Source organism: Bombyx mandarina, chromosome 10, assembly GCF_030267445.1.
Source record: "Bombyx mandarina strain Sakado chromosome 10, ASM3026744v2".
Taxonomy (NCBI): domain Eukaryota; kingdom Metazoa; phylum Arthropoda; class Insecta; order Lepidoptera; family Bombycidae; genus Bombyx; species Bombyx mandarina.
In genome coordinates, this window is record NC_143217.1 from 13,396,045 (window position 1) to 13,413,350 (window position 17,306).

Here is a 17,306-nt window from a genome sequence, read left to right on the forward strand (position 1 = left end):
GTAACAACGCTCTACAAAGCCGAAATTAGCCGAATGTCTCTTTCTACAGGTCGATGTGCATTATTTCTTGCCCAGTACTATGGCTAATTAGTTGAAGATTTTTTTGTATATGTCATATACGTCAAGAGATTAATACGTTTTTTAAGAAATCACTTCGAAACTTCCTCGACGCTTTGTAGAGCAACACTAGCCTCTACGAGCGCGCTGAGAGACTGCTGTACGCATAAAACTGTTAACGTTTAGCTTTTTAGAATGCTTATTGTTATCCATTTACCCTTAGATACGTAGGTATTCAATTTTCGGGTCGGGAACAGTAAGTAATCTAACGGCCTGTGTGTACGCAGACTGGCACAATTATGACTGCGCTTTTAATCCGATATAGTACATATTACGCTTTGTAATTCATCTAGAGACACGTTTACATTTACATATACCGAACGCGTCTTGTAGTCTATAGTCGCAAATAATATCAATAAGCGTTATAAGAAAATTAGTGTTAAATTTTGAAAAGCGTTTTCATATTACACTTTGCTTTCGATAACGTGCCCCAATCACAATAATAATAACATATGAAAAGATAATGTCGAGCGGCGAGGCCTTATTTACGTTTGTGCCGAGCAATCATTCCTTTACTTAAATTAAAACTTAAATTTAATTAAAACATGAGATCTTATATCTTTACACGCACCCAAACATACCCGGTCAATTTAATAATAATTGGATATATATTTGAGGATATTAATATGGCAGTTTCTTGATACTTATTGTACATTATTTGTGTATAAACGAGATAACAATTCCAATAATACTTTTTTTTTGTTTTGACTCTGACTTCACGTCTCAGAACTTGTCGACATAACAGTTAAAATGACAACAAATGTCAGCGCGGAGTTTCTTAAAAATGTCACTAACATAAACACGGAAACATTGAATACTATTTTACTATTAAAAACGAAGGTTATTTAACTGTTCAACAAGTTTAATTTGTAATCGTCTAAATATATTCTTATAGATTCTGATATTAAATACGAATCGGCAACTTGTTGAGACGCGAGTTGGCTACAGCTCGATAGGTAACGGTTGGACATTTCCTATAGTTCTATAGAGCAACGCAGCGCCGGCCGCCGCGAGCTTCTTCGAGTTGTACTGTCTGCAGTCGCGCATTCATTCACTCGATAATAATTCACCACAGTAATTTTCATCACATATAATTTTAAACGAACAATTAATTATATTTATAACGATATCAATTCACAACCTTACAGCCGTGATTTGTCTTAAATAAAGTAAACGACGAAAAATAAAACAATATGTCTTTTGGATCCTAACAATACAATTACGTAGCGTGGCGTGGCGTGGCGTGGCGTGACGTGACGTGGCGTGACGTGGCCAAACCAAACGACAATTTCGTGTGGTAGTTATTTATTTAATTTGTTGAACGTGATGATCGTTACGGCGGAGCTGCCTGACCCATACCTAAACTGTTATTTGAGATCACAATTTATATCTTTAGCACACGTTTTGTTTGGCTCCCTTCTCGTTAGGACAGTCGCGCCGTCGAGTGGTCAGAATAACAATAATGTTTTCGTTGACACCTTTTTTAGTATTTAAGTCGAAAATGTATGAGCAGATTCACACATTCCTCATGACTACTGCACCGTATTTCCGTATCCAACAATTGCCACAGTCCTGACGACCCTCACGGTCTCTTTTATTCTTGTAATAATCACATCTAAGTTGTTCTATTTTTCTACGCGATTAAACTGTTCGCTAAGTTTCCTCCTCAAGGACCGTAGAAAGGAGGCGTCTCGCGCGTTCTGCGCGTTACAGAACTTTTTAACACTTAGGCCGGCGAGAAAGAGATAGATAAGTTATTCGAAAAGACACGTCGTGTGCATATAACGAAGCGTATTAAGATTTATCGATTCATTAAAGTCTATAAAACGTAGAAGGTCCCGAGGTGAGCGAAAACATTGTCAACGTGATGAAGGCTCGGTGCGCAAAGGAGCACCGCGACTGAAGAATGTTTAATCTCAATGCATATCACAGATCACTTTATCTAAATTATAAGCAATCGTCCTAGGGGAGCAGTTTGTTGCGGAACAAACATAAAGTAGTAAGAAGTGGGACGTGGTCGGGTGATCAGTCGGCGGTGCGCTGGGTGGTGTCGTCGGCCAGGCTGGCGTTCCTCCGCAGCACGGACAGCGCCCGCCGAGCCTCCTCGTCAGTCTCGCGGCGCCAGGCGGCCCGGCCCCCCGCGTACTGAGCCTCCTCGAACCCCGCTCGCAGTCCCAGCACGATGCTGAGCGCCGACGCGTCCTGGCCGTGACATCCCGAGTACCTGTACTGCGGCTTCTTGTCGAACCGACAACCCGCGGACTGCGCTCCGATCGGCATGATGCACTCGACGGTGAGCGCGCACTGGATCCAGGGCCGCATCACGTCTGGAAGGGCGGGCGTCTCGGCCACCACCAGCTTGGAGACGTCCAGCATCTGCACGAACAGGAAGTCGTCGACGTCCGCGTGGAAGTAGTGGAACATGCGTGGGTGCGTGAGCGAGGTGACGGCGGCCCGGCGCGGCCACGCCACCACGCCCACGCGGGACGCGCGCGCCCGCTCCCACACGCCGCCCAGCGCGCCCGCCGAGCCCGCCCAGCGGAGTGACGGCTCGCTGAATATCACCCCGCCGACGCGGCTCAACGCGTGCTGGAATCACAACACAACTACTAAAATGTTCTGCGTCTACAATCGGACTGCGTTACAGAAATTTAAAAATACGACGTCTTATTATTTAATACCGTCGTACGCCCAAGTCACGAAGAATGAGGTCAATATACTTAGTAACAGACGAACCATATATTTCATATTCTCGTGCCAAATTAAACGAATTTGCGAGAATGACGTAGGTACTAGATAAAAATGTTTGGCACGTCCCGACTGACGTATCGTACGAACAAAAAAAAATGTTATTTAGGTATTTAAAAACAGAATAAAATAATTTTATTTTGTTATTTATTATATTTATACTAATATAATAAATGTGAATTTTTGTATGTATGTCTGTTACTCCGCCACGAAAAAGTGACCAAACGGATTTGGATATCATTTCGCACCAAGATAATTTATTGCCTGGGTTACCGTTAGGTAACAAAAGGTCTTTTTTATTATGGTAAATCTTATTATTGGGGCAACCTCATGTCTATTCTGCTACGATAATCAACTATGACCGAATTCGCCAATTTGTGTTTTTACGCAGCAACGGATCTACACATCGACGATTCAAATTTATTAATTCACATTCAAAGTGTGTAAAACCGCGGAGTCTAACACGTCTAATTATTATATTGGTCGCCTCTAAGTACAAAATACATAATAACGTTATAATTAAATAAAAAAATGTAACACTACTATTATATTCCGTGATTTCTAATGTCATTAAAGAAATGAAACGACATAAGTTCGTAAAGAATGCCAGATATTTATCCAGTTGGTATTTAATAATCTTTAATAAACTCATATATCCACTTGGAGTTTAGAGCTGGTAAGCTGTTTACGACCAACGTAAGGAGCAGTGTAATAATAACTTGGAGTGCTGGGGCAGTGTAATAAATAACCCGACACAATAACCATAACGTTTTATATCTTAGTGGTGGTAGGACCTCTTGTGAGTCCGCACGGGTAGGAACCACCACCCTGCTTAATTCTGCCGTGAAGCAGTAATGCGTTTCGGTTTGAAGAGTGAGGCAGCCGTTGTAACTATACTGGTGGGCTGTGAGATCGTACACCCATCTAGGCAATAAAAAAAATGTACTAAGGAAAGTTGTGCGATCTATCCACCACAACAGGTGCTGAATTGGGCAAGCGTGTGCAGCGGTGACTCAAACCCATAGATACCATGATAAGAACGACGCGCCGCAAAATTTGAGAAATGACATCATAGTGCATATTGTAATATAGTATTTCTTTGAAACAATTACTCTGACCGGGCAAACGATTTCATAGTCCATCTGATGTTAATTTGCTACCGGAACATATAAAAACACTAGCCGTACTCGCCCGCTTCGCTGGGCATTTCATATTAACATTACTATTAATTGTCATTATTATTAGGTCCAACATTCCAACACTCAAGTCCAACACTCATATAAATATTAGCCTATCCATTAAGTAGGATATGTAGAAGTAGTAAATGTATTTTCTACATGTATACCAAGTTTCAAATCAATCGGATGCATAGTTCAGTAGTTATAACGGAACATCCGTAAAAAAACCGCTGTATATTTATATATTAGTATAGATAGTTATATTAGTATAGATATATAGATAAGGTCAAAGTCTCAACAGTATTGTATAACAATTGTCTCACCCGTCAAAACGGAATGTATTTCACGAAATAGGTAAGATGGGAAGTGACAGGTGTAGTACGAGTACACCGGGCATCTTAGGCAACGACGAATAAAACGTAGAGTCGTAGAATAGAAACTTGAGATTTGCGGCAGACTTAAATTCAATACGTGCGGGTTAAAATACCACCGGCCATATTTAGTAAAGAAAAACCTAAATATTAATAAAGACGACCGAAGCAAACAGAACTAAAATCCAATAAGGAATAAGTTGGAAACGAAATTTTTGAATTATCGGCACGCATGCAACGGAGAGCGTAAACAAGTGAAGGCTACAAGACTTACTTCAAACAGAAATGTGATGACTGACACGTTCTTTGGGAAAGAAAGAAAGCACCCCTCTCAATCACCAACAAAAAATTGAAATACCTATAGTTATAAACTTTATTCTTGTGAAGTATAGATTACTCCAATAATTATAAATTCGTCACCAACTTCAAGATTGAAGAACTTTAAAAATAAAATTCATGATGCATCTTCGAATTTCAAAGATCATTGAGGATTTTTCCTTTGTATAGCGTATAGGAAGCCCTAGTTTCCTAAATTGGTAACAAACACAATAATATGCAATGCTCACGCACCACTTGCCCCAGAATAGGATCGCTCTACGTAGTATTAGCTGAGCCACGACCCGACGCCACAGTAAACTTCAAACAAGCCTTCGACTTTTAGGCGCTGGGTTGAATCGATTTTGTCTTTTAGGTCAGGCAAATGACCCAGACAGCTAAATTATACCCAAGTCTAATAGGATTGTTTTCAGCCGCACTATTAGGTAAATGCCTGGGTATTCCAGTTCACCTTCCTACTTCGCATTTATGAGTATTGACAACACGACGATCTGATAGACATGATGTATGGTAACAATTCGAATTAGTGACAACAAGTGAGGGCACTCTTACTACGGGTGAATAATCTGAAAGTAGCAGCATTATGTCTGCATCTCCGTCTTCCGATTGAGGGCGGAAGATGTATAAAAGATCGTCTAGCCTTTGTTCAGTTCATTCGCCTTTCTGTTATCTCACTCCAAGTATCTGTGATCGATTCTACTTGATTATTTAAACAAGATTTGTATCGCACGCGTAGCTCTATTGTGTCACGCGTGCCACGCAATCATAGGGCACGGCTTATAAAATACTACAAAAATTCCAGCTAACTTGAAAGTGATGTTCTGATCCTAATAGAAGAAGCAAAAAATTTACTTTTTGTTTTCATTCGGATTCATGTCTCTTGTAGTCTCTTGATAATTTTAAATGATAAAAAGAAGTGTTATTCTAAAAATTATCGCAAAAGTAACTATTAAAAATGAAATATAACAACAATAACATAAAACAATCAGTTTGTCGAGTTGTTATAAAGATAAAAATATAAATGCTTAATATTGCTCTTTCTGTTAACCAGATTCTAATGACTCGCTGGCACTAAATACCTATCTATGCACAAGGGGAAAAAATTGTGTTTTTTTAGAAAATTTTCATCTTCAAAGTTTGTTGTAATTTGACATTTTGATGATTAATCGCTTTACCAGGACGCAGCCGCGGCATTAGGGCTCTGGATTGCTTGGTGTGTCATTATTGTCAACACTAGTGGTAAGGCGCGATGAGAGCCCGCACGGGTTGTTATCACCCCACTTGTTACGATAACAAACAACAGATTAAAACTTACTGATTCTTGCCGTATCATAACCAACAGTTATATTTCAAATACCTGATTTAAATTATTTTGAAATTGCTATTACCCCCGTATTTATTCAGGTTGATAGGTACCTACGTACGTGGATGACATTATACAGGGTGTTACAAAACTACCCGTAAAGTCGAAAGGAGGTTATATGGGGCCTTATAACGAGTCCATTCACAATATTTAAGAACCGGCGTTGCAACGCTGTATAACATACCCCAAAAAAAATTATTATTATCACTGATGTGCAAAACCTATTTCTGTAAAATTAATGAGTAGACTACGCAGATTGTACCTACATTTCTACTTAAAATTTTCACAATTACGACAGGTACTTGAGTATAATGACATCCTTGTATTGAGGTAGCCAACAGTTATGAATGAAAAATAGAAAAACTAGGTATTCAGGTAGACAATTATTATATAAAATAGATACGTAGGGTTGACAAAGATTTTGTCTTCGATAATTAATTTTATTTTTACGGGGATTTTTGTAACACGTTGTAATATTTAAAGTAGTTATCGATAAAAACATGCAACTGGCAATGAGGCTAGTTGTAACACTTTCCAATATAAGGTGATGTTTCGCTATAATTATTATTATGAAATTGTGCGTTATCTGTTTCTCTGAATACACTTGACTATCTAGTCGGAGAATCTATGTATTTGTATTGGCGTAACAGAATGTGACAGTCAAACAATGCTATTAAAATTATCAGCGAAGCTAGTAGAGCTTGGAAGGCTGAAGAATGAAACAAAACATGCTTTCCCTTGGATCGTAATGGTGGTCGATTTGTACAGATGGCATGTACAAAACGAATTAAACTGTTTGAATTTATTTTCTTTTAACGGCAGTTTTTACTTTATCTTTTTAACTATAATTGTTTTGTCAATTTTTTTTTGTTGCTTAGGTGGGTGAACGAGCTCACAGCCCACCTGGAGTTAAGTGGTTACTGGGGCCCATAGACATCCACAACGTAAATGTGCCACCCACATTGAGATATAAGTTCTAAGGTCTCAAGTAAGTTTACAATTACTGCTTCACGGCAGAAATAGGCAGGGTGGTGGTACCCACCCGCGCGGACTCACAAGAGGTCCTACCACCAATTGCTGTCACTACTTTACAGATACCCAGCGAGATCGTAGTCACGTGTAAAACTAATGTAAGCAAATAACCTTGCCTAGATGCACGAAATGCATGAAATATCGCTGCGTTAAAACCGATAGTAGGTAATCTCGTGCTCGTACGCCTTATCACGACCATTATCAAACCCAATGAACAAATTGTTTCCGATTCGGAACTTACTCTTGCAACATTACTTTACATGTAGTATGTGGCGATCAGTCACGCCAGAGCGGCTAGCCTACCGCTAAACTCTTTCACAAAGCTCCTTTGAAGCAAGACAACAGCTGCCTTACCCTTCAGACCGAAACACATTACTGCTTCACGGCAGAAATAGGCAGGGCGCTGGTACCTACCCGCGCGAACTCACAAGAGGTCCTACCAGTAATTACGCAAATTATAATTTTTGCGGGTTTGATTTTTATTACACGATGTTATTCCTTCACCGTGGAAGTCAATCGTGAACATTTGCTGAGTACGTATTTCATTAGAAAAATTGGTACCCGCCTGAAATTCGAACATCGGTGCATCGCTCAACACGAATGCACCGGACGTCTGATCCTTTAGGCCAGGATGACTTAGACCCCAAAAATCGCTATTGTTTTCCGGTTGTTGTTCTCTTATCGACTTCATTAACGGCTTTCACACGCCCCATTCATTATTGGCGAGTAAGTTATATAGTACTCAAATGAAACACGACAGTTGTCTCATTCAGTTCAGTATAATCATGACCCAACACGCAGCTAGCGTGAGAGGTGATTCAATTAAAGTCACCGAGTAGCCGCGGATCGTGGCGCGCGGTTATTAACACAAATTGAGCCTTTAATTGACATTCATCATCTGTCCTTCCCGTAATTGTCGCTTCTTTACATTGCAGTCAACCTAGCCACCACTGGTATAGGTCATGAAGAAGTTATGCCGCGTCATGCAGTTCGGTCTCAGGCCTTAATGCAGCTCATATGAGAGAGCTCACATAAGCTGACACGGAAGAGAACGCTGAGAGCTCACACGGCCCCACTTACTACTATTACTTCTAGTAATAGCTTAGTAGGAAGGAAGGTAGGAAGGCTCAGGAAGTGGGGACGTGAGCTTGTCTACCAAACTACGCTGGAACAAATCATATTACTAAATATTATCACTTTTAAAAGATCTTCTGAGGACATAGAGAAGCATAGGCAGACCATATGCAGACCGGTAGCCAAGGTAGGTACCCAAAGTACTCGGACGCCGACTTCAGTTTATGTAGCGAGTGCGTGCGTCAAATTAATTGTCACATCATGTCGCGTGTGCCAGGCACGCGTAATTATGCCATTAAACTATAGGCTTGTGAGTGGAAAATATAATTAATTTAATATTACATAATTTTTATTTTTTTTATTGCTTCGATGGGTGGACGAGCTCACAGCCCACCTGGTGTTAAGTGGTTACTGGAGCCCATAGACATCCACAACGGCTGCCCCACCCTTCAAACCGAAACGCATTACTGCTTCACGGCAGAAATAGGCAGGGTAGTGGTACCCACCCGCGCGGACTCACAAGAGGTCCTACCACCAGTAAATATAACAAACAGATCTCGTGAACGATCTCCAACACGATGGAACGACCTCATAAAATCTGTGACTCACTCCAACATAAATGATTGCTCTCACTCTGCGAAACATCGTGCAACATGGCGTCTCATCGGTATCGCAGGATCCGACTGATGCATGACGACCACTCTGTTAAGAGTGTACGAATAGGAAGAAGATAACAAACAAAGAAGAAGACGTTTTAGTTTCGATCGAGCCAGAAGAGGCATTAACGGAAAAGGAGATTGAGATGTAGCACCAGACACAGCGTGGTGGAGGATTACAAATTGAACTCGTCTTTGTTTTATTCTTTTTATACATTTTCCGTTTAAAGATTCGAAGATGAAGGACGCTGCTAGCACTTTAACTATTCCAACTTGTTGGTTGAAAGTCGAAACATTTTATAAATAGTTTAAAATCTATACATAGTCAGGTCATAAATTCTGTCACATGTTTAATGTAAAATAATTGAAACAAGTTTATTCATTATGTAACCATTCATATACCAAAATGAACTTAACAAAACATAGATTCCTATGACACTGAAGTTTATTCAAAATGACCTCCGTGATTTTGAATACAGGCCTTCAATCTGCGCGGCCAGTCGTCTATCGCAGCACGAACGAGGTCCATGTCAATATCGGCGGCTGCCTTAATCAAGGATGTCTTGAGTGACTCCAAATTGGGATGAGGCTTTGAGCACGCCTTTTCCTCCAAGTGTTGCCATATCTTGTAATCTAACGGATTCAAATCTGGACTGGAGGAGGGCCAGTCTTCGTGCCGGATGAAGTCGATTTCACGCGCCGCAGGCCAGTCTTGTGTGCTCTTCGCTCTATGAGCTGGCGCCGAATCTTGTTGGAATACCCAGTGCCTGTTATTGAACATGGAATGAGAAACAGGTTCCACAAGGTTCGTCAGGACTGTATTTTGATACACAACTGCATTCGTTTTTACACCTTTCTCACAAAAATGTACCTCTGTTAAGCCCCAATAAGAAACTCCCAACCATATCATGAGCGAGGATGGAAAATGACCTCGTTGGACACGCGGAATACGGTTGCTCGCTTCTTCACTACTGTGTGCGTACACCTTATCATTTTGTTTGTTGTAGCTCTCTTCTACGGTAAAAATTTCTTCATCCGAAAAAGAATTTCCCGATATTTTTTCCCGCGTACCGCTTCAACAAAGCGCGGCATCTCTTCAGTCTCAGGTCCATTAGACGAGCATTCAAAGGATGTCCTGTTTTTTTTCGATATGCCCGAAGCCCTAAGTCTTCATTTTACACCCTTTTCACCGTGGTTCTGCTTAACCCCATCTGAAGGGCCAACAGTTTCTGCTTACGTTTGGGATTTCTTTGAATTTGCAGTCACGGCTTTTATCACTGCTGGAGTCCTAACAGACCGAAGGCGACCACTTCTTGACCTGTCATCTACACTAGAGTCTTCATTGTATCGTTTGATGGTACGATAAACGAATCTTTTGGTTATATTCAAATTTTTCAGTATGTTAAAAATTTGAATTGGCGCGTAACCGCAACGATGCAACGCAATAACTGCAACACGGTCTTCTTTAAGCGTCCACTCCATATTTAAAAATGAGTAAAATTCTAAAAGTATAACATTTTTATTTTCATGAACAATTCGAAATTCGAATTCAATAAACTTTTTTGTGACCAGCATTCTAAAAGAAAAGTTTTTACTGTGTGACAATACTTATGACCTGACTATATATAAAAATAAATTGCTGTTCGTTAATCTCGCTAAAACTCGAGAACGGCTGAGCCGATTTGGTTAATTTGGTCTTGAATTATTTGTGGAAGTCCAGAGAAGGTTTAAAAGGTAGATAAATATGAAAATGCATTTTGTTTACCCTTTGATGTGTCCCCCGTCGGGCGGATTCCTTTTGTTTGTTTTATGTTTATTTTATATAAAAGCTTAGTTCTTTTATTTATCGACTGAGGCAGTACGAAGTTTGCTGGGTCAGCTAGTTATTTATAAATAGTATTAATTAGTATATAATTTTAATAATAATATTATAATCCGTCTTTATACTGTCAAGTATACAAAGTTATAAATAAATAAATAAAATAGACTTATAGACTGCTTAACTTTTTGTTTAACTAAACACTTTACTCCATATTAGTTGGCAAATACGCATTTCTTATAATGCACTTTATCTTGGACGTATTTCATGAATACGTGTATTAGAAACGTATTTCTTAACACATTGACTGCCGCGTAGGTCACCGGTGCTCTACGTGGCGCACTGAAGTAATTATGTCGATTTCTCTCTTCGATCTTTTTACTAAGGCGACGGAATATCTAGTAGACTCTGGAAAAACGAATTTGAAGATACTAAGAGTGAATATATTTCTAAGAGACCTAAAAGACTAAAACATATTATAACAAACAAAAGGAGGCAAAGTTTGGCAATCCAGGCGCTTCGTGACAAAAATCGACATAATTACTTCAGTGCGCCATATAGGGCCCCGGTGACCTTTACAGCAGTCAACGTGTTAAGAGAAATTGGTACCAGCTTCTGTTAAAAGTCTGTGTAACCGCATCGTACGACGCGAGTAATCTTGGCGTAAACATAACACCACCGACGTTTCTCGATTCATAAGCAGCTAACCAAATCAAATCTAATCAAAAAAAAAATTATTCAACATAAATGAAAGTACATACCTACTTGTTGAACATTAAAAGAACTACCGCCAATACACAAAAACTAGCCTCCGTTCTGAGAAGAACTGGCAAGAAACTCAGCGGGCATGTCTTTCTTTTTTTTCTTTTTTCTTTTTTATATTAGTTTTTTTTTTCAATATTCATTTTTACAATGAGTATTATAACGTAACAATTATTGCAATATTGAAATGCCCTGAGCGAGCAACTCATTGCGACTTTGTTGAGAGAATGAGAGCCGTATTCCATTAATGTTGCGGACATAATAATATATTGTGTTATGGTTTTGATTGCGGACACACATACAGGGAAACCGTACATTGTATTCGTGTTGGATGGCGGCCTTGGTGCGTTTTTTGGCAACCGTACATAATCATTGTGCAACCGGCACAGGCTGTTGTGACCTTTTCATTTAGATTTAATATTAGAGTTCATTCGTTCACAGCGAAGAACTATGAAACGTGCCTTAAATGCACAAGATCCGGTAACCACTTAACACCAGGTGGGCTGTGAGCTCGTCCACCCATCTAAGCAATAAATAAATAAATAAAAAATCGAATCGAAACTTTGGATGCAAGTGTAGAGAACGGAATTCACTACCAACTTCTTTGACAGTACAGTAAAACAAAGAAGCCATAAGTAATTACCTGTATGATGAGAGGCCTAAACGCGTATATGCTCTCGTCACTGACGTGCGACGGAAAGGCGTCCAAGTCGAAGTCGATGATGGCGCACTTTGAAGAATTGCAATAATTCGATACCTGTGTAAGCAACAAAAACATCTAAGTGTGATATTTAAATTGACATTGACGCACAGGTTTCGGGTGTTTTAGCGCGATAGCGGTACCATGTGTAACTCTTCCCCTAAACTGCTGAGAACTGTCCTATCCATCCCAGTTCTTCATAGCGGGGCTGGACAAGCGCTTCTACACTTAGCCCTTGTGCCATTCCCTTAACCTCTACACCTCATCTCCAAACACCTCTAGTATGAATATGGTGATACACTATATAAAATCGTCGTGGCCTAAAGGATAAGACGTCCGATGCATTAGTGTTGAACGATGCACCGGTGTTCGAATCTCAGGCGGGTAACAATTTTTCTAATGAAATACGTACTCAACAAATGTTCACGATTGACTTCCACGGTGAAGGAATAACATCGTGTAATAAAAATCAAACCCACAAAATTATAATTTGCGTAATTACTGGTGGTAGGACCTCTTGTGAGTCCGCGCGGGTAGGTACCACCGCCCTACCTATTTCTGCCGTGAAGCAGTAATGCGTTTCGGTTTGAAGGGCGGGGCAGCCGTTATAACTATACTGAGACCTTAGCACTTATATATCTAGGTGGGTGGCGCATTTACATCGTAGATGTCTATGGCTCCAAGTAACCACCTAACACCAGGTGGGCTGTGAGCTCGTCCACCCATCTAAGCAATAAAAAATAATAATAAAAGCCGATAGACATCTCGATGTTATACGTTATACGTTGCGTACATACTTTACGCAGAGATCTAGACTCTAGATAAACATCCTAGATTCTAGATTACAGTTTAGTTCAAATTAAGTATTAATACATTTCTAAAAAAATTAATGCTTATATTCAACAGTAGCGCGTTTAGTTGACAATAATAGTTTTAATGGCTTCACGCCTCCTTTGTTATAATTACAACTCTACACAATAGTGCGACCTCACATCAAGGTTATTTACTAAATACAATCATATTATGTAGTTATGTGAATGCGATCGGTAGCAATGTTTGAAAATATTATTCATATTCGATTAAGCCTCTATAAACTGTCGCAAGAATAACTTAGCTATTATTACGTTTGTACTTTTAATGCCTTTTGCTACAATGAAAGCGATAGTCTAGAAGAAAACCGACAAAAACTTGAATGGCGCTAACGTCATTTACATGTTAAGCTTGCGCAAATATAAGTTTTATGGTGATAGCCAGCGTAAACGCGTAGGTTCCACCACCCTTCCTATTTTTACCGCAAAGCAGTAACGTGTTCCGGTATTAATGCTGAGACAGGCGTTATACTATAGAACTAAGATAGAACGCATGTAGCAAGTGTAGTAGGTGATGCCAATTACGTTGTTGATGTCTAACGACTCTGGTAACCCACAAACACCGGGTAGACCGTGAGCTCATTCACTCATCTAAGCAAGTTCTGATCGAAACGGTATTCGGGTCATCGTCGGTGACTGAGCAATGGCACCCGTTCACCTGAACATCTTCCCTTTGACGTTTCCTATATTACATATTTTGAGAATTAATCTGTGGCCGGATCAGTCTATCCCTCTCTAAAACCAACGATAAAAGAAGTTGAACACTTTCTGGTCAAATTACCCTATCAACAGTCAGTAGTGTCAGTCATGCATCTAGGAAATGCACCTTGCAAATTGTTTCAAATGTTAAGATTAATGGGCTAATTAACAACTTCGAAATTATTTTAAACAATAAAAGTAGAGTATTACTCACCACTGTCAATGAATAAGATTTAAGACCCAGGTTGTATAGTAGTATTGTATAAGGTAGTTTGGCAGCGGCTCGCACGAAGCCCACGACTTGCGCGTGTTGGTCGCCGCGAGCGTAAGTCAAAAGCACAGGCTTGGTGCAGTTCTTCCAGGGCTCCACGTGGCTTCCAAGGCCGACCAACTTTTCGTACCTGTCCTCTTGGACGAGGTTGCTCTCTTCCACATCCCGGAGATTCTCCTGGGACAAAACCACCTACTCTGTTTTTATATTACTGTTTTTAATGGTTGATGATCTTCAATTATCAGGGTTTGTATGTATAACACTCTTTCCTATTACTTAAGCAAGAGCTGTGGTCAGATAAATTATACTAGCCCTTTTATATGTGAAAACTCCACAATTTTTAAGCTATTGTATAGATTTTATCGCGGGCCTTGAGCGCGGCTTGAGAGCGGAATCATGAAATTCCGTAACGAAAAAAACCTTACACCCCTCACTCCGCCTACCATGTAGCTCGCGTTCAACACATTCACACGTTGCGCTTGTGTACTGTTTGTGAATAAGCGCGTGGCGTGACGTCACACTACAGGCGCATCATGAAAAGTCTGCCCATCTCTCTCTCTCTCGCGCGGTCTAGCTTATGAGTGTGAAGGGGACACTTAATATTTATAAATATAGCGTGGTCTTATTTTATTATTGTTTTAATATTAAATTATGAAAAATTCCATGCAATAGCTTTACCGCGGCAATCCTCGAGTGCCACACGTGTTTTTTTATATATGTTTTCAAGTATATCCACATCTTGCTTTAAAACTTAATATATTATACATAAAATTCTATTCAATCTAGTTGTGTTTTACATGTATAACCATTTTCTGCACTTTTTTTACACTTTTACTAGTTCACTGGTTTGAGCTCATAATAGCATATTATATATAACCAATAAATAAACCCATGTTAAGTAGATGGTACTATAACAGAATCTTTTTGACCAGCCAAGGTTTGTTGTGGATCAATTCACTCATACATTTGAACACCAAAAACACAAACAAACTTATGAACCTACATTTTATATACAAAATATTTTAAGTTTAAGCATAAAAACTTTTCTTTTAAACACCAACACAATACCTTAATGAGATGGCATACACTGTTATTTTTTCATTCTACATGAAACAATATGTTAAATTTTTTACTCAGCCACTTTACCTTGAATCATCATCTCAATGTAATGATTTGTTTATAGTTTATTTTTTTTGTTAAGTTAACAATTGCTAATGATCTTCAGACTTAAGTCAGATTTTTGTATTCTTTGAAGTTTTCCTTCGTTGATTGTATTTATATAAATATTGAATAATGAAAATTTTATTAATTAGGCTCTACTCTCAAAACATCTACACAAAAACACTGACTACACTAAATTGACGTCTAATTTGGATCTGAGCTGTGGCATATAATCATTTATTAAGATCAAAAATATATGAAGCAGCATATGTGTGACCCTGGTTATGATAATATCCAAAAGCAATCATGATCAATTTCCATCAGTTGGGCAACATGCTTATCTGCCTGTTAATGGTATGGCATAAAATGCTATTAATTCCACAAATGCTATTAAGATACTTTACAGCAAAATGACAATATTTTAATTTCACTTATTTTATATGCTCTTTATAAAGAATATTTTTCTGCTTTATGATTCTAAGTCTCTCTGCTGATTTTGGAACAAAGTATTTTCTTAATTTTCCCAAGATATGGACATAATAAAAACTCATTTTAATTCTGTTTTAACATTAGGAACTTTACACTTTTCATGGTCAAGGACTACTAAGGCATTATTCGTTAGCATATGAATATTGTGATGAATAGTACTTTTCAAAAAAAAAAAAACTGTCTATCTAAAAATATGTATATTTTAAGTTTCATCTCAGAAATTTAAATATAGATTAAACATATTTAAACCTTAAATTTCAATATGTTTTTGAACGTATTATATGATTATATTAATACTTTATAATTATGTTAACGTTTTCTTAGAATATAAAAACGTGAAGAATTTTAGACTGCACAAACTTAGTTTATTTTATTTATTTATTAATATATAACTTTTACTATTAATGATACAAACAGATATCAAATTACCTGAAAGTCCTTGATGTGTTGATGTGTCTGTGTGACAATACTCTGTATGGACTGTGGAGGCTGCGAATGAAATACTATCAGGAATATGCTGATCGCGAAAACAGACGTTGAAAATACCAAGAAACTTTTAGTTTTCATTTTGAGCACATTCTCATTTTTAATGCACCCGCTTTATTTTCTCCTTATTGTCCATTTGTAGATTTAACGGACTTTAACTCTACATTCCTAAATATATAGTTTTTATAAATAAAATAAATCAATAACAGACACAAGACACCGCAAACATGTTCTCAGATTTTGAATTCAATTTTAATGGTAACTTATATCGTTATGTAGTATTTTACATAAATTATTTTTCACCGTAACCAAATATCTTTACTAGTAAGAACGGTATTAAAACTTTTTCGGACTATTATTTTAAAATCTTTATTGCAGAATACAGGGGGGTGCAACTCCCATACAAAGGAAAATAACATACAACTAGCGTCATCTTACTCCTGTGGCGACGTCATTTTTGTAACTTTTAGGCATTAATGATCTAATAAACTCACTAGATGGCAGATATGAGTTCTGACTCAATAAAAAATGTAGCGTACTTTGAAGCAGTGCTTCCACTTTTAGGGAATTCTCCCTTTTTTAGGGAAAAATAGCTGATATTTTGGATGATAAAGACAATTTAAAAAATACCAGGATTTAGGATATTTCGGGGTAAAAAGCAAAGCCTATACTAGTAACTGTTGTGAATTTTAAAATAAACGATAATTAAAGTAAAACAATGAACATTTTATTTTATGGAGAGAGAATGACATTAAGTCGAGTTGACAATAGTAAAAGAATAAAACAGAGTTGTGTATAAAAACTATAAAGGTTTGATTCAACAGTAACCCTCTAGTAAAGTAAATCATAGATTAAGCCACTGCTTTTTCTTAGGGATTCCCCAGAATCCCAATAAGTATAATCCGCCAAATTTTTATTTACCTATTTTCGTTGATGTCACCAGAACTTACTTGTATTGTAATATACAGGCACTTCATGTACCATGAAAGATTATCATGGTAATTTCATTTACGAAAACCTTGTAATTGTCATTTCACTTTTGCTAGCAGTTCCTTCTTCAAAGACTGAGGTGGAAAGATTATTCAGTGTTCTCAAATTTAAAAACTGACAAAAGAAACAGGCTTTCTAATGAAACCCTGAACGGCTTGCTTCATAGAAAGTTCCCAACTTTGCCA

General features: G+C 38.3%; 1 protein-coding gene across 2 annotated transcripts; it reads right to left on the reverse strand.

Moving 5' to 3' along the window:
* Positions 1 to 721: 721 nt before the first annotated feature.
* LOC114245716 (uncharacterized) lies at positions 722 to 16,532 on the reverse strand. 2 transcript variants are annotated; one of them, XM_089730661.1, is made up of 4 exons: positions 16,075 to 16,532; positions 13,939 to 14,187; positions 12,100 to 12,213; positions 722 to 2,706 (listed from the first exon to the last, which is right to left on the reverse strand). In XM_089730661.1, the coding sequence occupies exons 1-4, from the start codon at positions 16,210 to 16,212 to the stop codon at positions 2,143 to 2,145; spliced, it is 1,065 nt and encodes a 354-aa protein (XP_089586787.1). In that variant the 5' UTR covers positions 16,213 to 16,532; the 3' UTR covers positions 722 to 2,142. The 2 variants fall into 2 exon arrangements, with proteins under 2 accessions (XP_089586787.1, XP_089586788.1); XM_089730662.1 differs by having other exon boundaries at positions 13,939 to 14,172; positions 16,075 to 16,345.
* Positions 16,533 to 17,306: the final 774 nt, after the last annotated feature.

What these genes read in the sequence shown, in the direction of transcription:
- LOC114245716 (XM_089730661.1), bottom strand. Translation starts at nt 16,212, where the DNA reads ATGAAAACTAAAAGTTTCTTGGTATTTTCAACGTCTGTTTTCGCGATC. An exon ending in AACACATCAAGGACTTTCAG is followed by an intron (nt 14,188 to 16,074) that starts GTAATTTGATAT and finishes AAAACAGAGTAG; the next exon opens with GTGGTTTTGTCCCAGGAGAA. An exon ending in TTAGGCCTCTCATCATACAG is followed by an intron (nt 2,707 to 12,099) that starts GTAATTACTTAT and finishes TTGTGATTCCAG; the next exon opens with CACGCGTTGAGCCGCGTCGG.